The 26087-nt window shown below is 46.6% G+C and overlaps 1 protein-coding gene across 1 annotated transcript; it reads right to left on the bottom strand.

Moving 5' to 3' along the window:
• Positions 1–159: 159 nt before the first annotated feature.
• LOC146799594 (mucosal pentraxin-like) lies at positions 160–25602 on the bottom strand. The gene is made up of 2 exons (XM_085627898.1): positions 25578–25602; positions 160–981 (listed from the first exon to the last, which is right to left on the bottom strand). The coding sequence occupies exons 1-2, from the start codon at positions 25600–25602 to the stop codon at positions 320–322; spliced, it is 687 nt and encodes a 228-aa protein (XP_085484024.1). The 3' UTR covers positions 160–319.
• Between the last annotated feature and the right edge of the window lie 485 nt (positions 25603–26087).

The following is a 26087-nucleotide window of genomic DNA, read 5'->3' as shown; positions in this document are numbered from 1 at the left end:
GTATTAGGATGTTCTATGAGGGTCCAGCAAAATGAGCCTAACATGAGGAGGATGAGGTTGATTGCAATGGCAACCTCTTTACATCTGCTGAGATAATTAAGCATCAATAAATCAATTAATTAATCAGGATTTATAAAGCACCTCTAATCAACCGATAGGGTATCCAGGCGGAGGCTTATTTGAACTGCCAGGTCTTGAGGCACAGACCCACTGAAAATGTACGTTTGCATGTTTGCCATATATTTTGTAATATGCAGCAAATTCTAAGCAGAAACTCTAGTATTCTGTTTGCTAGCTTGCTGCTGGGCAATTGTCCATCTTACTTACATTCTGGCTGCATGCTGCTACATGCCTGTTTCTCACAGATGCTCTGATGCATGGGTTCCACAAGGACATCTCCGTGTTTCTCGTAGCGCAGGGCCCTCCAACTGATGACATTACCATTAAAGTGTTTGTTGTTAATGAAGGCCTGATGTATGTCTGCAGCAGGCAGAACATAATCCCACATATGCACATCTCCCATCTCACCCACAAATGACTGTTTAGCATAAAATGAACCTCCAAATGAATCTTGTTCTTGTCCAATTATAATTTTCATGGGGGCTTCAATGGTGTATCCTTTATTCATGACTTGCCTGACCAATGGTTCTCCATTATACCAGAATTGAGTCACCCCTGATGAGGAATCCCATGTGCCACACAAATGCTTCCTCTCATGGGCATTTCCCAGGCCTTTGAAACTCATTGGTTGACCACCAATATACACAGAATATGGACTAGCAGAAGCAGGATCATACCAAAGTAGGAGATTATCGAATTGAGTGGAGCTGCTCACAGAAAAAAGTCCAATGGTGCGAGAGAGCTCTGTGAATGCACGAAGGCAGACGGTGAAACTCTTCAGCGGGTTGCCCAGTTCTGGCTGCAGTATCACATAGTCAGTGATTGATTCTTTTGGGAAAAGGAATACCATGCCATCCAGGTCTGTGAAAGAGAAAGGCAGATTTGAAAAAAATGTAAAGCCTCTCGTGGTTGAAAGGAAGATGGCAGACTATACAAAGCATTTGAACACACACAGTGATTATCTCTTTTCAGCTGCATTAACCATGTTGAGGCTCTTTGAAGATCAGGGGTTAGTAGAATAGTTTGGGGTGGAGGGTCAAATTGGTAGAGGAATGGAAGACGTTGTGTGTGGAATTTGGAAGAGGTATAAGAGGAGTCACAGGGAAGAGAGGAAATTAAAGATGGTAAGATGGTGGAAGAGTGTGTAGTGGTTGAAGTGAAAGATGTCAAGCAGGACTGTGAAGAAGGAAGAGAATGAAAGATAGCAAGACCAGAACAAGTGGCATAGACAGAGATAGAATTGTATACATAGTGGGATACATCAATGTGACACTGGTGCAAGGTAGAAGAGGAAGGGAAGGAAGCACCATGGAATGGAGTAAAGTTATCATCAAAGATGGTAGTTTAAGGTACAAGAGAAGGGACATAAGTAAACAGGCATATATATTCTTTCTATGTTTTACATGGTATTCAATGTCACATTTAAACCTCCTCAGACCCCTTTGAAATGGTGTAAACATATAGTAATGTTATTCTGTCCAATTTAGAAAACAAGGAAATTAGAGCTAATGTAGTGATCCCTGAGCATTAAAACAAAGCTGCATTGTATTCATACTGAAGGCAGCTATAAGAACACTGCTGAGCCCATAACTTCTGCCCATTCTAGTCCCCTTTGCAGCACCCTAACCATACGTATGGCCCAATTCAGAGTTTGGCAGACTCAACGTGTTTCAAGAAACACTGTTCTCTTGATGGATAAAGGACATTTAAACACACATAATATCATGAAAATAAACAAAGGAGCATGGATGTGAAACATTCACATCTGTGCCATCTTGGAAAGTCTTGGAAGACTAAAATATTCTATGGTACTAGAGGCATAAACAATTATACGTATTGTGAAATAATTAATCATTTAAATTAACCAACACAGATTTGAAAGGACTTTAGTCCATACTCCAAAGCCATCAAGCAGGTCAAACAATGCCCGAGTGGGAGACTTTTTGTCATATATATTTATATGTATATATATTCACTGAAAAAAACAAAGGTTACAGGGACGTTATAGGTTGGAATTAGCATTTAAAAAACTTAGAAGCTCAATGAAAAAAACAAAGGTTACAGGGATGTTATAGTTCAGAAATGGAATAAAAAAAACGTAGAAATTAATTGAAAAGCCAAAGGTTACAGAGGTATTATAGTTAGGCTCAGGTTTCACTCATACAAAACCAGTGAAATTCTGCAGTCATAGTTAGCTGAGCTAACTATAACTCATACCCCTGAAATGCACTGCGTATGACCTCACATAATACATCACTCATGGCATGGTCAGTGCCATCACTGATGACATCATCCAGTGACTGTGAGTGTTTTTAAAAAGTTTAGGAGTGTTAAATATATATACCAAGGTGTATTGGTAAATCAGTGGGTGTACGAGTGCCTGTATGAATGATTCAATGGGTGCATGACTGACTGTATATGTGAGTGATTTGGTGTATCTGGGAATGTATGGGTGAGTGACTGGTTGTATTAATGTCTGCATCAGTCTATCAGTTGGCGTCTTAGTGGCTATATGGGTGTGTGAGTAGGTACGTGAGTGGATGTATTGGTGAGTGGTTGGTTGTCTGAGTAAATGTATGATTGTCTGAGTGTCTGTGTGAGGGTGTGTGTGACTGCCTGTATGGATAAGTGAATGGGTCAGTCAGTGTCTGTATGAGTTAGTGAGTGCATGTGTGAGGGGCTGAATGGGTGAGTCAGTGTGTGTATGGCTATGTGGGTGAGTAAGTGGATGTGTCAGTGGTACATTGATGAGTAACTAGGTATGTGAAAGGCAGTATGAGTGAGTGTTGGGGTATATGAGTGACTATATGGGTGAGTGAGTGAATATGACAGTGACTGTATAAGTGAGTGTGTGCTTGTGTCAGTGACTGTATAGATGAGTGAGTATGTGTTAGTAGCTGTATGAGTAAGTGAGTGAGTATGTGTGTATCTGTATGGGTGAGTAAGTGGCTGTGTGAATGATTGTATGGGTGAGTGACTAGGCATGTGAGTAGCTCTATGGTGACTGACTCAGTGTGTGAGTGGCTGTATGGGTGTATGAGTAGATATGTCAGTGTCTGCATTAGTGACAAGTGGGTGTATGAGTGGCTGTATAGGTGAGTAAGTGCATGTGTGTGTAGATCTATGAATCAGTAAGTGGGTGTGGAAGTACTGATATGAGTCCGTGAATGGGTTTGTGAATGGTTGTGTGGAAGTGAGAGTGGGTGTATGAAAGGTTCTATGGGGTCTGAGTGGGTGTGTCAGTGATTCTGTGGATGATGTAATCAGTGATGTCATCTGAGATGTCATCAGTGATGTCACCAGTAATGTCACTGACCATGTCATTAGTGATGTAATATGTGAGGTTATAAGTGCATTGCGAGGGTTGTGAGTTATAGTTAGCTCAGCTATAACTGCTGAATTTCACTGGTTTTGTACTAGTGAAACCTGAGCCTAACTATAACATCCCTGTAACCTTTGGTTTTTTAATTGAATTTCTATTTTTTTTTATTCGATTTCCGCACTATACTGTCCCTGTAACCTTTGTTTTTTTTCAGTGAATTTCTAAGGTTATTTAAATACTAATTACTAACTATAACGTCCCTGTAACTACTGTTTTTTTCACTAAATCTCGATTTTTTTAACCCCTTGTATGCGGACGACGGCTCCTAGCCGTCGTGCATTACGGTGGGCGTGTGCGCACGACGGCTGGGAGCCGTCGTAATCGCAAAAGCCATTTATTTCTCCCGCACAGCGGGAGAAATAAACCAGCACCGAAGGGGTTAAAGTAGTAGTCCTGTTTGCAGAGTGGTGGAGAAAGGGGGATGGGCATCCAACCAGCTCTCGGGAATCCCACTGTGTACAACTTACAGGAGGTACCAGGAGGGCATCTGGGCCTCCAAGGTCCCTCAGGAATGAAGTGGACTGCATCCCCCAACCAGTAAGTACCTCCAGTATGTTCCACACAGCAGGATTGCTGAGAGGTTGTAGAAGGCGATGCCCCCTTTCTCCACCACTCTGCAAACAGCCCTCTTGGTACACTACTAGTAGGGAGATGAAGTCCCCTTGGCTATTGACGGTCTGTGGGGGCCAACTACACCTCCTGTTACCTTCAGTAAGTCCCACACAGTGGGTTTGCTGAGAGCTTTTTGGTGGCCACACCCCTTTCTCCACCACTCTGCAAATGCGCCTCCAGGTGAACTACTATTTGGGGGATGAAGTACCCTTGGCTCTTGAGGGTCCTTGGGAGCCAACTACCCCTCCTGTTACCTCCAGTAAGACCCACACAGCTGGATTGCTGAGAGGTCGTCAGAGGCCACGTCCATTTTCTGCACTACTCTGCAAACGCGCCTCCTGATGCACTACTGGTTGGGGAAAGTAATTCACTTTAGTCCTGAGGTCCTCAAGAGTAAAGTGGAATTCATTCCCAAACCAGTAGTGTGCCAGGATGCACACTTGCAGAGTGGTGTTAAAATGGGGCATGGCCTCCAAAGAACTCTCAGCAATCTTCCTGTGGAGAACTTACTGGAGGTAACAGGAGAGCCTGTTGAACCCCAAGGACCCTATGGATCCTATGGGACTTCATCCCTCAACCAGCATCACCCCATGAGGCTAGTTTGCAGAGTTGTGGAGAAAGGGGCAGCAGAGCCTCCGGCCAGTTGCTGGGCTTTAAAAACAAATCTTTCTTTTTTTTAGGGAAGAGGGCTGTGTATTTCCCTTTTCCTGGGCCGATTTTGGCCCTGGGGACCCCATCCCCTGGGGCCAGTTTATAAGGAAAAGGAGAGGAGGGGCAACGCGGTCCCCCTACAAGGTCAGATTTCAGCCCTGTGTTCCCCATCACCCAGGGCCTGGACTTCCATTTTTGTTTTTTTATTGAAAGAAGGGGTTCATGTGGTCCCCCTCCCTGGTCTATTTCAGCCCTGGAGACCCCATCCCTCAGGGCCCGGCATCTACTGTGGGTGTCCTGGTCCCACCCAGGGCACCCAGATGCATCGGTTCGGGACAGCATGCCGAGCCTCCTGTGCCCCGCAGTCCCTGCCGGCTGCCCGCCTCCTGCAGGAGTTGGCATTGCTTTTGGACAGAGGGAGATGCTATCATGCAGCTCCCTCTGTCCAAAAGCAATTCTGATCTGCTTCGAGTAGGAAAAAGCATTTTACATGCTCTTGCTTACTCGAAGCAGAGCAGATTTTGCTATGGCTTGGCGTAGCAAACTGCAATGTCCCGGGAGTGGGCACCCCAGGACATCGCTGGAGCCAGCCCTGGGGTGGCAATTACTAGGGCCCACTAGGGCTCCAGGAGGGGGGGTGCAGCCCCCTTCAATGTTTAATTTAGCCCCAGGTAGGTGGCAGGGCCGGGGGTCCACGAAAGACCCCCTGCATTATTTTGTTATAGTTGCCCCGAGGAAGTGGCTGTCCCCGGGGCTGTGGGAGGGGACGCGTGGGCTCCCGCATTTCTTTCAATTATTTTCCCTTGGGAGGTGGTGGTCCCTGAGGCTGAGGGGGGTCCTCAAAGCCCCCCGCACTGTAGTAAATGAAAGCCCTGGGAAGGTGGCGGTCCTCGGTGATGTGGGGAGTGTACGTGTCACCCCCATACTCATTCCTATTTAAGCCCCGGGAGGTGGCAGTCCCTGGGGCTGTGGGGGCCATGCAGGCCACCCTACATTTGTATAATTAAGTGCACCTGGGAGGTGGCAGACCCTTGGGCTATTCTAAAGCCTATGGGGGGGGGTCCCATGAGCCCCCCTCCTTGACCGTAACATGCCCCTGGGATTTGGCACACCTGGAGGCTTCTTATAAAAAACACGATCAGGAGCCTGCACAGTTTTTTAAAAATATTTTTTTTGCCACAGATCCACCCATGAATTTGCAGCAAAAAAAACCTGCTTTTAACCCCCCCAGCAGGCCCCTTGTGTAATTACCCTACCGTATCTGGGAGGTCAGGGTATTCCTACTCAGCCCCCTTTTCTTTTTCTTTTTACTTTTTTGGTGGGAGTCTGCTTCAAGCTGAGTCCCAAGATGGCTGCCAACACTTCATGCTTGAACTGTTGGCAGCCAATCAAATTTTAGTAGGATCTGAAAGTCCACTGCAAGGACTTGCGTCCCCAGATATCTATTTTTAAACTTAAATATCTTTGAAACAACTTAACGGATTCACCCCAAATCACAAAAAGCACGCTTTCTGGAGCAACATCTAGCTTTATGCGAAATTTGGTGAAAATCCATTCTGCGGTTTGGGCTGTAGTCGTGTTCAAAAAATGAAACTTTCAACACAGCAGCTGAACCAACAAGGTGCCTTGCCACTGGGTAGCTCATATCTCTGTTGGTAATTGCACGCATGTGCTCTAGGATTCTTATTTTTACATTGTGTATGGTGCTACCGATGTATCTCAACTTACACGGACACGTCAAACAGTAAACCACATGAGTGGTATGGCATGTTATGAATTTGTTGATTGTTTTGCGTGTTCTCATTCACTGGATTTCATAGTTTAGTACCCTTCTAGTTTTTCCCTAGGTATCTTGCTTACTCTCTTCAATGTATTCTGGGGATACATCAGTAGCACCATACACAATGTAAAAATAAGAATCCTAGAGCACATGCGTGCAATTACCAACAGAGATATGAGCTACCCAGTGGCAAGGCACTTTGCCATAAAACACAACAGTGATAGGAACCTACTCCAATTCTTCGGGTTAGACTATGTACCACCCCACATCAGAGGAGGGGATAGAGTGCTTAGGTTGAGAAGACTGGAGTCTAGGTACATCATTGATTTGCAAACAAAAAATCCTAATGGCATGAATAGTGGAGAGGAGCTTATAGTGCATTTGGGAATTTAGCCAAAAGAAACGAAAATGTATTTAGATGGGTCTTTTTCCGTGCCGATACACGGCTATATCAATGAGTAAAAGGAGGGACAATGGGCGGTTCTGCGAAACCGCCGAAATGCCGATCCACGGCGAGATTTATTTCAACAATGTCCAGGATGGCAATATTAAGGATGTATATTTATGCGAAAGAATATTTGTTAAACGATACGAATGACATTGATGTATTTGAACTGAATGTAATAATGTATGTTTAATGTTGCGTCCTGTACATTCAAAGATGGCGCCCAAGAAATACACAGGGATGTGCCAGTCCTTCCTTGCTCGCAACTTTCGGAAATATGTAAACTTGTATATAAAAATGGCGCCGCGCTCTGTAGATCGTTAACACACTGACGAAGGGAAACCCCGAAACGCGTCTGTGAAGCGCTAAGGAATAAAACTGGCCCTAAAAAACTGAAACCGCGAGTGCTGTTGCCTTTTTCTCCGGATGGGAGCAAGGGACCTTGTGAGCTGTATATATATATATATATATATATATATATATATATATATATATATATATATATATATCAAAATATATGTATTTGTACTGAAAAAACAAATGTTAAAGTAGCATTATAGTTAGGTGAACATATCAGGGATAACATTAATGTTTTGAACTAAAAAAAAAAAGAAATTCACCACTTATAGTTGGCAGACCTAACTAATACTTGTGCCTCCGCCATGCACTGCTTATGATCTCACATATTACATCACTTATGACATGTTCTATGAAATCATTTATGACATCACTGATGACATCTCAAATGACATCATTGATGACATCTTTTTCTTTTTTTTATTCTTTTTATTTCAAAAACAACAAGACATTCGTCATCACCATGGTTACAGAATAATATCTTTTCACCTCTCCAGGTCACATTTTTGGCGTTCTTAACAAACTTATCATTTCACCCATGAGATGTCAAATCTTTTGTTCCCCCTTAGTCGATTTCATCATGTGCTACCTCCTACCTCCTCTGTCACCTTGGAGCCGTATATGGGTTACCTCTGAATTTGTTCCATTTATTCCACACCTTCCCCCATTATTGGGGGCATCCCCTGTTGGTATAGACCACCTTCTCCGCCACCATACACCAGTCCATATCTTTCTTCCAGTCCTTCAAGGAGGGGATCGAGTCCACCCCCTATGCTTGTGCTATATTTGTTTTGCCAATCATCAGTGCTAGGGTTACACTTATTTGGTCGCTGCTGCCGAGATCAGTCGGCTCCCAAACATTAATGAGACACCATTTTGCTGCCCCAAGCAACTCACTCTCATACACTTCGTTTAAGCACTGGATTATTGCTGTACAATACACTTGAATTTTTGGAAAAGCCCACAATATATGGAAAAAGGTCCCTTCCAGTCCGCAACCCCTGTGACAGAGAGCATGTGTTTGTTTCCCCATCTTTACCAATGTTGTGCATGAGATATAGGCCCTATGGAGTATTTTAGGCTGCACCAGTCGGAAACGAGTTCTTACGGCCACTTCACGAGGGTAAGCTATTGCCTCAGTCAACTGGTCTGGTGCATGATTATTACCTTCTAATAGGTTAGCGAGATCGCTTTTTTTGGAATATGCTCTTCTAGTAACCTGCACTCTAGTGGAGAAGATTCTGGGAGGGACTCCCTCTTTGGCAAAACTGCCTGCAGGGCATGTTGGAGTTGTAAGTATCGGAACGCTTCAGTAGGGGCTAGGTTGTAGTCTTTCTGTGAATCTATGAATGGTCTGATACCCCCTCCCTTCCACACGTCTCCTACTGTCGAGATGCCCAACCGGTCCCACCTGTCGAATCCGTCTTACCCTCAAATTATCCAGGAGGTGGGACTCCCACAGTGGTGTTTCCTGCGTGATCCTATTTTTCCATCTCATCTCACCCAATGGCGTGTGCCATGTCTGGACTGTAAGTGCTGTGGGGCCCATCAATTGGAGTGCCTTGGGGAGTGTAAAGGGCCTGAGGTATCCCCTGGAGCCTAGCGTTAGCCGGTCCATTTGATACGCAGGTTCAGTCATGGGCTAATGGGCCCATTGATTGACTTACATTAGATGCGCTGCTCGATAGTAGTTTTGGATATCAGGGAGGGCTATTCCTCCATTGTACCATCCCCTGGTAAGCTTATTTAGAGCTATTCTTGGCACCCGCCGTCCCACAGTAGCTTCCTAATTCCACCCTGTATGGATTTGAAGTAGTCGTCAGGTACCTGAAAGGGTGTATTTTGGAGGACGTACAGGAAGCGCGGTAGCGCCATCATTTTAAATAGGGTAGCCCTACTGTTCTGCTTTGGTTTTCCCTCCAGATAGAACCCGCTCCACAGAGCCCTTCTGACCCAAACCAGAACGTTACCCCCTCCCTAGGGCCTTTTTACACCTAAATAACCACATATATATGTACCACCTAAGGACAGGGAATTCCTATTGTATATATATATATCAAGACCTCACAGCCTCGCAATCTCAGCAATCACAGTCTCGCGGCCTCAGGCAGACCCAGAATCTCCTACCAGACGGCAGCAACACACATAGTCTCGCGGCCTCAGGCAGACCCAGAATCTCCTACCAGACGGCAGCAACACACATAGTCTCGCGGCCTCAGGCAGACCCAGAATCTCCTACCAGACGGCAGCAACACACATAGTCTCGCGGCCTCAGGCAGACCCAGAATCTCCTACCAGACGGCAGCAACACCCATAGTCTCGCGGCCTCAGGCAGACCCAGAATCTCCTACCAGACGGCAGCAACACACATAGTCTTGCGGCCTCAGGCAGACCCAGAATCTCCTACCAGACGGCAGCAACACACATAGTCTCGCGGCCTCAGGCAGACCCAGAATCTCCTACCAGACGGCAGCAACACACATAGTCTCGCGGCCTCAGGCAGACCCAGAATCTCCTACCAGACGGCAGCAACACACATAGTCTCGCGGCCTCAGGCAGACCCAGAATCTCCTACCAGACGGCAGCAACACACATAGTCTCGCGGCCTCAGGCAGACCCAGAATCTCCTACCAGACGGCAGCAACACACATAGTCTCGCGGCCTCAGTCAGACCCAGAATCTCCTACCCAGACGGCAGCAACACACACAGTCTCGCGGCCTCAGTCAGACCCAGAATCTCCTACCCAGCCGGCAGCAACACACATAGTCTCGCGGCCTCAGTCAGACCCAGAATCTCCTACCCAGACGGCAGCAACACACACAGTCTCGCGGCCTCAGTCAGACCCAGAATCTCCTACCCAGACGGCAGCAACACACACAGTCTCGCGGCCTCAGTCAGACCCAGAATCTCCTACCCAGACGGCAGCAACACACATAGTCTCGCGGCCTCAGTCAGACCCAGAATCTCCTACCAGACGGCAGCCTTAGCACGAGCTCATCCTATTATTACCGTAGTACATGACAGGGGAATCGGGATTACTATATATCAGATCACACAAAGACTATTAGTTGAGCACAACCTGTTCTCTAGTTCGAGGGGCTCGTTTCCCCCTCATCCAGTTACCACTTACCTGACCAGGATTAACCTCTGTTCATGTTGAGTTAACTCTGACTAAAAGAATAGGCTATCCTCCTATACAAAAATACACAACACATGCTAACTCACGACAAGCTAAATACTTTATTTAAATGCCACATGCACATTCGCAGAATACATCATATATATATAACCTGCAAGGAAAGTGAAAGGTTAGGTTATACACTTCAAAGAAAAAGGGGTCGACATCACCTGAGTTGTATGTAGCCTGTGCTCAATGGTCATCTAGGTTCCCTTCTCCCTCTGTGCCTCGGCTTCGCCTGGAAGTCACACCTCCGCAGTCGTGGATCTACTCCCTTCTCCCTCTCCGAGTCACTGGAACCTCTTCCTCATCGGCTACTCTCTCCTCTTTAGATTCAAGTTCGTCATCTGTCTTCCCTGGAATAAGTAGTAGCTTTTCTGCTAACGGCCAGATGCCGCCTATGGTCTAGAAGCAAGTGCAAGTGTCTGCCTCAGACTTTCACTAATATAGATGTGCATTCTCTCATGGAAATTTCCAGCTCGAAACCTGCCGCCCACCAAATTCCTGTACCTCCCCGTGCCAAGGACACGTTCCCAGCCGGCCGGCCTGATGTAGTGTCTTCGGCATGAAGGAGAATACAATCCTTCGATAAGGGCCGGCCTGAACCGGTTCTCTCCAAGCGAATAACACCTCCTAACTAAAACACTGCCTATGACCTAGAAACTTCCCAAGCTGCCAGAGCAGGAGGAAAGATGGAGTCTCTCCCGTTTAAGGCCTACCAGGCCTGAATGCAGCACAGCTCCATTAGATACCCTCACTACAGAACAGATTACCCCTAATGCTAACGAATCTATCCCCTAGGATATGTATGCAAACCCTGATCTATGGGGAAGAACACAGGATCATGTTGAAGTGCCTAATAAATAGGCTCTATACACTACTCTAACCCTTAGACTTGAATGGAAAGAGACTGAAGTCACATTAGGCCCCCCTTAACACGAAAAGGCCGGGGAAATCGAGCAGTACATTCCACCCTTGACTTCAGTCTATTATACATTCATTAAACAGGACTAACATCGGTGGAAGAATAATATCTCTCCCATTTAAGGCCTACCAGGCCTGAATTCAGCTCCATGAAATACCCTTACTACAGAACAGATTACCCCTAATGCTAACGAATCTATCCCCTAGGATATGTATGCAAACCCTGATCTATGGGGAAGAACACAGGATCATGTCGAAGTGCCTAATAACTAGGCTCTATACACTACTCTAACCCCTAGACTTGAATGGAAAGAGACTGAAGTCACATCAATAGCAGTACAACACAATAAGGCCGGAAAGATCGAGCAGTACATTCCACCCTTGACTTCAGTCTATTATACAAAACACAGGATCATGTCGAAGTGCCTAATAACTAGGCTCTATACACTACTCTAACCCCTAGACTTGAATGGAAAGAGACTGAAGTCACATCAATCGCTCTACAACACAATAAGGCCGGAAAGATCGAGCAGTACACCTACCCAATAGGGAGAGAGGGAGCGTTCTCCAGAGCTGCACATCCTCCTTTAGTCGAACTAGCGGAGGGTGCAGATTTTTAGCCAAAAACAGTTTTGGATTAGCTGTGACAAAAATTCCAAGGTAGCGAAACCCCTCTGTCACCACCTGCGCCTCACATTTGTTTGGCCTTCTCGGAGCCTGTCGTGTAGGATAAGCACCATCGATTTTGACCAATTGATCGCGTACCCGGAGAACCGACGGTATGTCGCAAAGGCATTGAGAATTCTGGGAATGGAATATTTGGGCTATGCCACATACAAAAGGATATCGTCGGCATACAGCAATATTCTATCTTCCCAATCGGCCGACCAGCGCAGTCCACGAATCAGCGGTCCCGCCTGATCCAGGTCGCCAATGGCAAAGGGCAAAGGGCGAATAATAGTGGCCAGAGGGGGCAGCCCTGCCGGGTTCCACGATGGAGTTGGAATGTATGTGACACCCTCCCATTCACCTTCACCTGGGCCAGAGGCGCTGTGTATAAGAGCTGCACCCATGCTCGAAACGGTGGTACCACCCCCATATTTTCCAGCACCGCTAATAAGAAGGGCCACTCGATCATATCAAAGGCCATGCGGGTTTCAAGGGATAGCACAACCGTGTCTTCCTGTATTGTGTTTACTTGACCGATAACCCCCTGGAGCCGATGGAGATTTAGGGCTGTGTTTCAGCCCGGCCTGAATCCCGATTGGTCCGGGTGTATCACCTTGGGCATGATGGTGATTAGGCGGCGTGCCAAGAGTTTAGCCAGGATCTTTGCCTCAGCATTTAGTAGTGAGATGGGATGATACGACCCACATTGGACCCTGGGTTTCCCTTCTTTCTGGATTACTACTATGGAGGCTATTCTCTGTTCCAAGGGTAATGTACCTGCTATTAGACTCTCTTCATAAAGACTCAGTAGGTGGGGCTCTGTTTATTTGGCTGTATATTTATAAAGTTCAACTGGAATCCCATTGTGACCCAATGCCTTCCCTGATTTAAACTCCATAGGGCCTGTTGCAGCTCCTCGGCGGTTAGCCCTTCATCTAAAACCTGTACGTCCTCCTGATTGGGGAGGGGTCTATCCTTAATTAGCTCTAGGGACTCCTGAGTCATAGTGGACGAGTCGGATAAATAGACCCTGGCATAGTGGTTGGCGAATTCCTCCGCTATATCCTGCGGGTCCGTGAGGCTCTCCCCTTCCTCCAATTGGATCGATGTCACCCATCTGTTGGCTCTTTCTTGCTTATTGAGCCAGTCTATAAGTCTCCCATCTTTATTCCTTTGCTCATACATGCAGTATCTAGTCTCATCCTGGGCTGCCCGCGCCGCGTTGGTTGTCGAGTCCCTATATTCTTGCTGTTTTAGACTCAGTAAGTGCTTTGTGTCCTCGCTGTCTGTGCATACCGCTTATCGCTCTTATTCCAATATACTCTTTTCCACCTCCTCCACCTCCTTACGTCTGTCCTGCTTTTGTCCTATCATGCAAGATAGTGCTTGCCCCCTAATGACAGCTTTATAGGCCTCTCAGAGTGTCATTTTGATGTCACTGAGGACTCATTTTCTTTAAAATTTTCTTTAAAGTAGTTTTCAGTTGTTTTCCTTAGGTCTACCCTAACTTCAGGAATTCTCAAGAAGATGGCTGTCATGACAATTGTGTAACATGGTCTTTGCTTGCCAACCGAATAGCTGGCCCAGACTGAGGAGTGGTCTGATATTTCCTGTGGGAGATACCTTATATCACTGAAACTCTGAATTTGGGCAGAGGGCGTGATCAGTAGGTCTATCCTGGAATGACTGTTGTGTACGCTAGAGTGAAATGTATACTCTCTCTGCCTCGGGTTCTGCGTTCTCCAGACGTCGTTGAGGCCGAGCTCAGAGGAAGTAAGCTCGCTGTGTCTGTCCTGCGTGTGACTTTCTCCGGGGATGCCTATCAAGTGTATCGTCTAACATCGCATTAAAATCCCTGCCAATGATGAGGTGGCCAGTTGGGAATTCTATTAGTAACTTACCAGGTCCGGGAGAGTCGACCTTGCCAGGGACGGAGGAACATATATCAAAAGTATGTTATCTGTTTCTCCTTTCCATTTCCCAGAGAGGCCCGTCTACATTCCCAATTTATCAGGCCAAGTCCTTTCAATGATCAGTGGGAGTCACTTCCTAAGGAGTATCCCTGTTCCCCTGGAGCTAGCCGTGATTCCTGCATGAGTTTCCATCTTATTTCCCCACCTGTCCATTGGCTTACATTTATTGCCCAATAGGTGGGTTTCCTGTAGTAAGATTATATCCGGTGAGTGCCGTTTGACGAATTGCCATATTATGCCTCTTTTTATTTTGTACCCCAAGCCGTTGACATTCCACATAAACAAGTTTAGTTCCGGTGTCACCTCATGGGCCATCTTGGGTATTGAAGGGAATCATAGTGTGCACGAGTCACAGGGGCTCTCCTCTCTGTGGGTCCAGCTAAATTGCATCTCGCGGAATGAACTGTTGGTGCTGGTGCTGATACATGGTGATTCTTCCTTGTGCCTAGATTAACAGTGCGTCTCATCAAAACACTTGTGAACTCACCCAACGGCTTGTCAAACAACCCACCTCTCCCTCCTGAATCCCTTAAAACTACCACCCACCCCACCCCGCAACCCTGCCAGGCGGACCCATCCAGCCTGCCTCCCCAACTCAGCGGAGCGCCTGTCATCCCTCCCCAGTTGCAAAGTCAGGAGACCGTGTACCTCCCCGTTTCCCCAGACTCTAACCCCCTCAGAACACATTTGAGGTGGCTCTCGCCTACCCTACTTTTTACCTAAACTGTGTCAAAAGTCTATCTTTGTGTGGTGTGTTGCTTAACGTTCATTTTCTCAACCAAAGTAATTTTACCTCATCCCTTCTATTGACTATGAGAGTCGGGTGCAGCCTGGCCTCAAGGGGGGGGGGGGAAATCACCCCCCTGGCCGGTATATCCGGGCAGTCCCACCTCACACCAGTAGCCCATCTTCAGGCTCAGTCTCTCTCACACATTGTGCTGGTCTCTCCTCCGTTTAGTCTCTCCGAGTTCTCTCTCTCCCTGAATTTGACAAGAGTCTGAGCCTTGTTCCTTGGTCACGTTTTGATGGGGAGCGCCCTGCTGTCCGCCAGCCCTCCTACCATGCCGACGCTTCCTCTGGAGAATCAAAAAAACATGGTTCCCTTCTTCCACCCGGAGTTTCGCTGGCTACATCATTTAGTATTTCACCAGAAATGTTTGCCTCTGCCTTTGTACCTTCTGGGTGTAGTTTGGGAAGGAGGATATCTTCGCGTTTTCGTAAGAGACCTGTTGGGCAATTCTGGCCATCTAGAGGATCACGTCCCGATCCCTATAGTTGAGAAGATGGGCCAGAATCGGTCTTGGTGGGGCCCCAGGTCTTGGTTCCCCCTGGCACCCAGTGGACTCTCTCCACCGTGAATAGTTTTGAAAGGCCCAGAGGTTGTAGGTGTTTGACAATGAGCTCCTCGACAAAGAGGTCAGTGGATGGGCCTTCTGCTCTCTCGGGCGCCTGTAGTTCCTCCTTGACCTTCCCTCAAAATCCACCAGCTTCGCTTCCAAGTTAATCATCACGGCCTGGAGCTCCCCCACTTTTTCCTGCAGGGCTTTGGTTTTTCTGTCTCAGTGGTATCTTCCACTGTTAGTAGCCTAGCTCCCATATTGAGCAAATCCTCCCGTATCAACGTTACCTCCGCACCCACATTTTCTATGCAGCCCTCCAGGGCCGTACGCACTCCCTGGATTGCAACCATGATGTCTTGTACAAACAGGGTTTTGCTCGTTCCCTGTTGTGCTGGCGTGGTCTTCGGGTGCTCTCCAGGAAGGTCCATCCCCTTCTGGCCCTTTGGCAGGGTGAATTTATCCAGATTGGTTTGGTGCGATCCCTTCATACCGTGGACCCTTGTCATCATCTCACATTCGATCGGTCTTGCTGCGGGGCAGTGGGGGTGTACTTCAGGGCCCCAGGTACTCCCTGCCGCCAGCCGCTGGAAGCAATATCCCTGCGCGGTCAGTCCATTTTCCCCCAAGCTCTCCGAGGGTTGGTTCACCAATGTACTGGCTCACTGTTCAAACCCCCCCGGCACCCACTCTTCTCTACTCTTGACCCTTCGACATGCGCTCTCCTTCGGCAGTCCTCGCAATGCCAGGATGGGGTCTGGCACCACTGACGTCCTCCTCTTGTCTACTGAATTGATCCTGCCACAGTCTCTTTTTAGCTGGGGATGGGGTCTCTTCCCAAGGGCCGAATGCTGCCTTTCTGGGTTCCTGTCACACCTGCACCCGTCTTTCCCCGGCCTTCCGGGACCCTTACCGCTGTTCAGTACTACTGCTGCGCCCAATCCATCACTGGCCGCCTGGCCCACTGTCACCTCGAATGTCACCACTGCTGTCGCTGGTCCTCCGTCTTCCCCACGGCCCCTGTGCATGGAGTGGTCCACTCTCAGAATCTTCTTCAGCCGTCCAGCGATCACCGAGTGCACCCACCGAAGCCCTGCCCACTTGTTGGACGCTGTTGCGGCTTCATCACTCGTACTCGTAGCTGTGGCTTGTTGTATGTCTGCAGGCTGCGGGGATGATCTCGGCTCCTATGGCTTCATTGGCGGGCATCGTTCGGTCTACCCGCTTCCCTGAACGCTCACCACATTCGGTCTTTCAGGTGGGGGTCAATTGCGGCAGATTAATGTGCCGATATTTTTGGGGAAAAGTTCCAGGCAGCGGAGCCGCTCTAAGAAGCGGCCGTCTTTCTCACCGGTTGGCCACGCCCATTGATGACATCTTTGATTACATCATCCAAGCTTCTTTTGTATGCATTATCCTATGAACTAGTATAGTATTAGAAACCTGAAAGTAAGTACAAAACAGCTCAGAATAATGTGTAGCATCATCAATGCCATCACAGATACAACTCCCTTAGGTGCAGCAAGCATGTGTTATGTGCATCATTGACCCTATACCATACACTTACTTCACGGGAAGCCTAGTTCACATTAACTATCAACCACAGATGAATAATTGTAGCGATGACTGAACCCTTCCTGTACTTGTTTAATAAAAACAGTTATTAAAAATATATATATATCAACCACAGATATATGGGAATTCCTCATAGCACACAGTGTTCAATATGTATACAACTGTTGAAAAGAAAGGCAAGTTACTCAAGATACTGAACGTCTGTTCCAAAATTAATACCCTATTACAGACAGCGTTTATCTGTATCAAATCCCTCACAGTCATGAACTTACACTTAGAAATGTAGTTGTTACGAGCAGAAAAGTGAGTACTTTAAACAGTGTTTACTCTTTGGAGAGAGATTACTCTAGACCACACTGTTTGTAGACAGTGAAACTCATGAGAAATATTCCACAGAGCAGTAAAAAGTATCTACTAAGAACAGTGTACACTTTATGCAACACTTGTAAAAAAGACACTTTTCGCCCACCAAGGTCTGAAGGTGCTAAAGGTCATACTGCCTGCAGCCTTTATATTGTGGTGAAATCTTTACAGATAGCCCATCTTCTTAAGCAAAACAAGCAAATGTACATAGGTTAGTACGTTATGTAGAAACTGTCATGCTGAGATGATTCTGTCTAACAACTCAAAGCTGCTTGCAAAACTCAAGGACATATTTACAAGCCCCTATTGCCACCACAACGTCACTTTTCAGGACGTTGTAGTTGCGATAGGGTCTTTGCCTTATTCACAAGGCAGCGTTAAGCCACTTAATGTGGCTTAAAGCTGCCTTGTGAATAAGGCCACCTTTCAAGCTATACTAAGTGTGATGGGGTGGACAGTGGGTGTTGTGGTGGGCATACCACTGCAGCACCCAATGATTTTAACACTGCCCCATATTTACAAGGGCAGCTTAAATATGGGGCAGCACCAAAATTAAGACCAGAGAAAACCTGGTCTAAAACAGGCGCAACAAGGAGAAATGTTTCATTTCTTCATTTCTCCTTGTTTTTGCTGTTTCTATGTGTGCTGCATTGTGTAGCACTCATAGAAACAGCAAAAGGCCATTGATCATTTATGTGCAGGAAGGTGTCCCTTCCTGCACATAAAAAATCATTGAAAATAAAAAAATGATGTTTTGCAACTTCCATGTGTGCTGCAGTAAGCTTACAAACATCATCTACAGATTGTTTATTTGCAGGACGGTGACCCTACCTGCACATAAACAATCTTCCCCTCGACGCAGACACCCCTGCGCTATAGTGCAAGGGTGCCTTCGTTGGCACTAGGCTGCTAAATTTAGTGCCAGAGCAGGGGGAAATGCAGGGCTGCACCATATTGTTGTAAATATGGTGCAGCCCTGCCTTTCAGAAGTGTTGGAGCACGGTGTTAAGCCAAAGAGCCTAATGCCATGCTCCGCCACTTCGTAGTAATATGACCCATAATATCTACTACATACAATCTTTGCCCTGTTGGAAACGTTTTCCACAGATAATGTTCCTTCTAATTTTCTTCATCTACGTGCAACAGTGTAAGGTCTCTGTTTACTGCAGCAAAGTCTATGTGCCCCAAGAAACCAACCACGGCTCCAATAGTTACCTGGGATTCTAGTTTAGGCCAACCAAGCATGTTCTCACATGTTTGTTTATTAACATTTGTTCAGCTTTATAAAACTGCATTGTGTGTTACATCTTCTGTGATATAGCTATTCCCTTGCGTTATACTGCATGAGCTGTGCAAGCTAGGAAATTCTTAGGGAGGACTTATCCAGATACAAATCTTTAGACTATCCCACATGAAATGATACAGCAAATGGCCTGCAAAAATGATGAGACTATTTCTCACCAAAAATAGGTTATCTCTCTAACACTCACATTTCAATTTATTAGTAGTAGTATATATGATATCACTGCTAAATTAGGATGACATACTTTGACACCATAGGAATTGGGCAGCAGAATGCTACAATCCTAAAACCTGACATCCAGCGTTGACATTACACGGAAGAAGCAGCATCAGATTGTAATCCAAAGGGCCATTCTTCAGACTGAAACATCACTCTAGAAACCTGAGAGACTGAAATCACACCAGGTTCCTGAGAAGACAATACCATACAATAGAGTATGTGGTGTACCACAAATGTTCTTTCTCACCATCAGTATCTGGAGGGAGTATTTGAACATGTCTCCCTGATCCTATGTGCATGTGTGAAAGAGTTGAGAAGAGGTACACAGCTACCAGTATTTGGGTACCTATGGGAGTTTTCTGTTACTACATCCACACATAACACAGCAATAGATCTATACCTAAAACAAGCCAGACCTATTGGCTTTGCAAATGCTTTTTAGCTTTATCAAATAAAGGAGTAAGACTGATTTGTTTGTGATAATGTGAACTCAAAATTTCTGCACTTTACACAACATTTCTTTGCAATCTCTCACTGATAGACACTTACACCCTTTACTCTATATCTTTCTGAAATCTTCAATATGCATAACTCACACATCATCTCTTTCCTCTTCAGCATTGTTTATTCACTCTCTCCTGCACATTCATTCTTTTATCTCCTATACTTCAAAATCTACCCCACAATCACCACTCACTTGCTGCAAGCACTGCATTTTGTTTCCTTTTGGCGATATCGTGTTTTGAAAGTTGTGTAACTCTTCCACATATTCAACACTAGAAAAACTGTCACTCACACCCTAGCCACCAGCAAGTTGGACTACGGGAACACCCTCTATGTCAGGATCCCCAAGCAACTCACTGGAAGACTATAAACGATCCAGAACTCATCAGCCAGACCCACCCTCTAGCTCCCACACAGAACTCACATCACATTACATCACATCACACCTCAGGGAGCTCCACTGGCTCCTGATACACTAACAAGCTCATTTCAATCTCCTCACACACATATTAAAGACACTATACAACTTAGGTCCCACCTACCTGAACAGTCATATCTCCTTCCACCAACAATCTAGACACCTCCACTCAATAGGAATCCTACTCACACACATCCCATGCATACACAGAACCAGATCAGGAGGACAAGTGTTCTACATTGCTCCTAAAGTGCTGTATGGCCTCCCACTCCGCATCAGAGCCTCGTCCTCTCTTTTTGAATTCCACAAGAAGCTGAAGTCCTGACTGATAGTGCACTTTACAAATACACATACCATAACATAGTATTAGGATCTCTTTTAAAGTGCAATGCAGCTTGGACCCTTCTATAGGTTGAGCCTAGAGTCAGCACGCAAGCGCTGCTCTAGGGAAGATCTGTGGTAGTTCAGTACGTGAGGGAAGCTCCGTCCACTCCGCCGCCCATATTTTCATTGGCTTGTGTCTTTGTCCTTCGTAAATGCTGCCTTGGGATTCTATTATAGGTTTGTTAGTCCATCCTTCTTACATCCATGTCGTCATTTGTATCCTCCCATGGCTACTGGCGCCTTTACTTCGAGTGTTGCATGGTACGTGTTATTTAGACGGTGAGCACTATTTTCTTTAATGAGGTTCTCCTACTGCCGTCTCTACTCCCCACTCCCTCCCATTGTCCGTGCCTTCTCACCCCCTCACCCTGCCAGCACTTCAGTTGTCAGTGCCTTCTCGCCCCTTCTCCCCCCTTCCCCCACCCGCACTCCCGTTGTCCGTGCCTTCTCCTCCTCCCCCGGCACTCCCGTTGTCCGTGCCTTACCCCCTCCACCCCCCCGCACTCCCGTCATCCGTGCAATCCCCCTCCCCCACCTATGTCCTGCCTTCTCCCCCTCCCTCCCAGTGTCTGTGATGCAATGCAATAAATGAGAGTCCTATTGCATTGCAAATGTTTGTTAATTTACACTTTAATCATCAAAAGCTGAAGAATCCTTTGACACCACAGTAAATGACTTCGCAGTAGGATCTTGTGGTTTAAAATGGTATTCAGCAGCATTCCAATATGGCCACTGAAATGTCTCTGTAACACACGACGCTTCAGTGCCCTAGTCCACTCCTTTCTTTCCTCTCTGCACTCAGTTGAGTAACAGCTTCCATCTGGCCGAGTTGAAAGTCTTCATCGTAGGGGGGAACAACCTTTACAACGCAACTTTTACAACGCACTACCATTACAACAAAACTGTTACAACGCGAGTGCATTGACAACGCAGAACATTACAACGCAAGTCTTTACATCGACTTGCACTAGATGGCGTGCTAACATTAAAAATAGTGTAGTTTACTATCCCAACACCTTCCCTACTGCTACGTGGACTGGAGTTGGAATAGTAAATTACACTTTTTTAATGTTAGCACGCCATCTAGTGCAAGTCGATGTAAAGACTTGCGTTGTAATGTCCTGCGTTGTCAATGCACTCGCGTTGTAAAACTTTTGTTGTATCAGCATGCGTTGTAACAGCATGCGTTGTAACGTCATACATCCCATCGTAGGAGCTCATTCCAGTAGGTAAATAATCGTGAAGCGTGGATTTGTGTGTCTCACAATAAGCACATTGAAGGTGGCGTTCACATGGGGGACGCATGTTGGTTCGTGGTTGTATGAGGGGTGTGTTTAGTGCTGCGGTCAGATGAAGTACGCTTTTAGCATGGCCGTCAGCTCCCAGAGTTCTGAAGATCCCCAGTTCCTTGCCCGAGTTGTTTATTCAGACCAGTATATTTTATTTGCATTATGGAATTTGTAGTTTTTTAGATCCCAGTATGGAACCTGTGCTACCAGTCTTAATGCAAAGAAGTATCCTGGACTTGATAACCTACTCGTACATAGACCTGGAAAATTTGAGGGCTTTTACACGAGGAACACCTGGGCAGGAGGAGGAGTCACTTGGGGCCAGGTCAGGCTTGCTTGCCCGGAAATGTAGTCACACCTTTTGGGAAGCTCACAACTGATGGTGATGTTAAGGGTCTGTTAGAAATGGGGGCCTCTAGTTGGCAATGGCTGGCGCCACTGTCCAAATAGGGACCCTTTTTCCTAAGTCAGGGCAAGTGGGCTACCCCCTTTGACAACCCCTGCTCAACCCTGTGGTAACGTAGCACAAGCAGTTAGGCCTATTTCAGAGGCAGTGTGTGAAGCATTTATGACCATTCACAATAAGGCAGTAACGACACCACAAAAGGACACAACTCAAGTAGGTATAGAAAAATAATATCTTTATCTAAGGTTTAACTCAAGACTCTCAAAGCGTTTTAACAAGCTACAATGCACGTAAATCAGTAGGGACTCAAAAAGACAATAACTTATTCATCAGACGTGACACTGACTGAGTACAAGGTCGGGGCCTACGCGACCCGTTGCGCACCAGATACCTGCCGTTGAAAGGGGACACAGCACACAGCTTCTCGAAGAAGCGGAGACGGTGACAGGCGGACACCCAGCGACCACAAGTCTTGGCTGCAGTGGTCCACAGCGTGCACCCACAATCATTTAGGCACTCGGGGACAGGCGGGCTTTCAGCGGCAGCAGCACATGGCTGCGGTGGCCCGGGCTGGTGGTGGCCATGACTCTCGTCTTGTAGCTCCGTGGTGGACTCACAGCGGCAGCAGCTCTCTCTTAGCTGCGGCAGCCCACGAGACGATAGTGACAATCCTCAACAATAGTGAACAAGATGCGGGCACACAGCGGCGGCAGCTCTCCCTTAGCTGCGACGGCGCACTGGTCAAATCACGATGATGCAAAGTTGGCAAAGATGCAGACGCTCAGCGGCAGCAGCTCTCTCTTAGCTGCGGTGGCCCACAGGACGAATCACGATGATGCAAAGTTGGCAAAGGTGCGGGCACTCAGCGGCAGCAGCTCTCTCTTAGCTGAGGCGGCCCACAGGACGAAGGATGGTCTCAACCAGGCTGGCACAAGGGTGGTCACTCAGCAGCTACAGCTCTCTCTTAGCTGCAGCAGCCCACATAGATTCAGCAAAGTTTCCGAAGGTTCAAATTCAGGCGGGCTCTCAGCGGTTACAGCTCTGTCTTAGCTGCAGCGGCCCACACAGATTCAGCTAAGATTCCCAGTCCGCGTTCCTCACAGTAGACCTAGAGGCTCCGGATTGCTCGAGAGAGGCCTCACCTACAAGCAGAATTCCTCGCACAGGAATTCCGACAGCTGATGGGGTGAAGTCTAATGTCCCTGAGACTTCGGCAGGAGGCGCTCTCGATTCAAGCCCTCGGGTAGTTTCTTCAGCAAGCTTGGTGAAAGTGTCAAAAGTCCTTTCCTCTGTTCACTAGGACAGAGTTTCGTCTTGACATCCAGAATGAACACACTTGGACAAGGTTCCAGCGCAGCGTTTTATACCTAAAAAGTCTTTGTTCTCTAAAGCCACAAATCACTAAATCCAGTCAGAACCAGTTCAGTGAGGTCGGGGAGCACTTGGTATACGAGACGACATCCTGCCCTTCCAGAATGCGGGGGTCTGCTATCAGATGCCCAGTGGGTGGGTGGAGCCATCATTCACCTTGCCAGGCATGGCCTTGCTCAGATCAAAGAGTCACCCCTCCCCATGCTCTGAATACCGATCTCTCTCTCCAGCCAGGTCTGACCCAGCTGGCCCCGCTGCTCCAAAACCAGACGTCCAATACACATACTAGCAAAGTCTACAGGAAAGCTCAGGCAAAAAAATACCGCGTTTCCAGAAGAGCTATTTTCGAACATGGGATATATAAATGCTTCTTACTAAAAGGTGTATCTTCAATGTCCTGAGCATAAACATATCAAACTCGAAATTCCTATCAGGTTCTGGGGGTCAGATAGGATTATAGAAGATAATCGTCAACCTGCCCATTCTGGCCTATGAGAACGGATAGCTTCACGATAGTAACAGTGAAATGGAGGGTAACTCGCTATTAGAACATGCTACACAGACCTAGGCATTATGGTTATCCTAATTCATACAGTCATCTTTACACGGGGAGCATTCGCGCTGTGGCACTGATTAACAGTGGCACGGTGCCCAGAGTATCTAAATCCAGCCAACATAAAAGATAGGAAGCGAAAAGAGGAAGGGAGACCCACCCCAAGGATGCCAGGTCTAACAGGGTCCCTATGGTTGAAGGGGGTGGTGGAGTGTGTAGGTGGGTGCCCATATATGTGAGTGACTGTGAAGACAGCGTATCCTAACTCCTCGACCTGCTGCAGTGGGTACAACTGCACTCACACAAATCAGAATTCTACGCCACTCCAGCGCCCAGGTAATTGCCTGATGCTTAGGTCCGTTATCAAGCTTTTCCATGAGAGCCACCTTCATCCAGTTATTAGGTGCATTGTGCCTGAAAATATCAGCTACATAATTGCCAGATGACTTTTGAATGCTTTAACCCATTATTCTGAAAAGAACATCCTGTCACCAGGCAGGTAGTCACCTAGGTACTAGATAGACGTCTACAGTTTCTCCAGCAAGTTGTGCAGACTTGAGCAGATGTTCCTTTCGCTTTGGGTTACTGGCTATCATGCAAACCCCACCCCTGGATCTCACCAGGTCTTCAAATACTCTGAAGTTAATTTCCTTCCTTGGTCAAGAAGAACTTGGAACTGGAACAAAGTAGGGCAGTTTAGATTACGTCTTTATCCTCATTTTCCAGACAGGGAATGTTATCATTCCCCTGTTTAAAGTGTAGAACTGGTTTCCTTTCAGATGTAATTTTCTTGCTGCAGTGCACACACAGCTCTTGTTCAAGGTAATGGTGCTCTTAGCAGGTAGTGATGATGCTGTCTCCAAGCAGGATTATCTAGAACATGGGCACAGTGAAGTGTGAAGATTTTGAACATATGTCTCTCATCGGCCTTCCTTGAGTAGCAATGATGGAAAGACAAAAGGGACGGGTTTGCCCAGAAACGTCTTTATCCATAACCATTGTCACTGGAATTATGTGGCACAGGTAACTAAGTTATGCAGTAGGAAAAGACAGGTTATTTGGAGTAATGTGGCCCTTTTATTTGATCATTTTCATACTTTTTAATTTTGTCATTTTTTGCCTGCAAGACCTGTTGTAGTTGCTATACGGCATGTAATGCCACCTGCTGCTTTCTAATTGGTTCAAAAGCCGATACCTCACTTCAGTTTTTTTGGTCGGGCACATTGGCCAAGTAAAGTATACTTACCTGTGAATTGCTATTGTGCTGATTGAGAGAACTCTTTTTTTAAATGAACTGTTTGGGGTTCACATTGACATCTTGTTTTACTGAGCGTCACTTATAAATTAGTTCAAACTATTGTATAGCTCGGCGTTTAAAGCCCAAAACTTTCATCTGCTCTGATGACAGCATACATTGGCAAGCAATTTAACATCCAAACAAGACTCGTGGGCAACGGGAGCCGACTTCACTACAAATATAATTTAAATCGGAATAATGGTACTCAACACAACATCTCAGCATATCAAAAAAACAAAAAAACAAAAAACGTTGGAGCATATTCAAAAGGAAATGACGATATTCTGTTTAAACTTACTTTCTTAGGTTTTAAGGGCTGGATTAGTAATAGGCTCCAATGGGCATTAGTTGAATTTGTTTTAAGTTTATTTTCCAAGCCAGTCGTCCTTGTTTCGAATTTGTGTCTTGGTACTCTAACCTGTGACGCAGGCGCAGTCCGCGTGGATTTGTGTCTTGATACACTAACCTGTGACGCAGGCCAAGTCCGCCATCAAGAGGAAGTTCGAGAGTTGTAAATAGCTGCCAAAAAGTCTGAGTTGCTGGACCTCGAGTAAGCATTCTCTGTGTATTCCTAAATGTTCGTCGCATGTGTTTTTTATCTAGGAGAGCAGGGGTGTCTGAGAGCGATTGATAGTCAGGCTTATTACTTATTAAACATATGCCTCATGTGGAACGCATGCGTCCCAAGCCACGTTCTCTACTCCAATCAGTAATGAGGAAGCACGCTACCGTTACTAAAATGTGACTGAGAGCAGTAAGGAAGCCGTACGTCTAGCAGTGGCTTCCAGGGTGGGGTGAAGCGATGTCTGCCACGCTTTCGCCTTTGTAGGTCAAGCCTAGCGTTGCAGCGCATGCGCAGCTCGCTTTGCGAGGCACGCTGTATTAGGGTATTTTTTAGAAGTGGTGTGGAAGCCCCGCTCATATTTTTCATTGGCTCGCATCATCGTCCATGGTAAATGCTGGCTTTCGATTGATA

This window comes from Triturus cristatus, chromosome 9, assembly GCF_964204655.1.
Source record: "Triturus cristatus chromosome 9, aTriCri1.1, whole genome shotgun sequence".
NCBI classification, from domain to species: domain Eukaryota; kingdom Metazoa; phylum Chordata; class Amphibia; order Caudata; family Salamandridae; genus Triturus; species Triturus cristatus.
The sequence above is the reverse complement of the archived record's forward strand: the minus strand, read 5'-3'. Positions and strand labels throughout refer to the sequence as shown.

Bases quoted from the DNA above. Each gene is read 5' to 3' on its own strand.
- LOC146799594 (XM_085627898.1), bottom strand. From the start codon at position 25,602: ATGGCGGACTTGGCCTGCGTCACAG. The intron at 982-25,577 runs GTTAGTGTATCA...TCTCTTTCACAG, and splicing joins GGACTTGGCCTGCGTCACAG to ACCTGGATGGCATGGTATTC.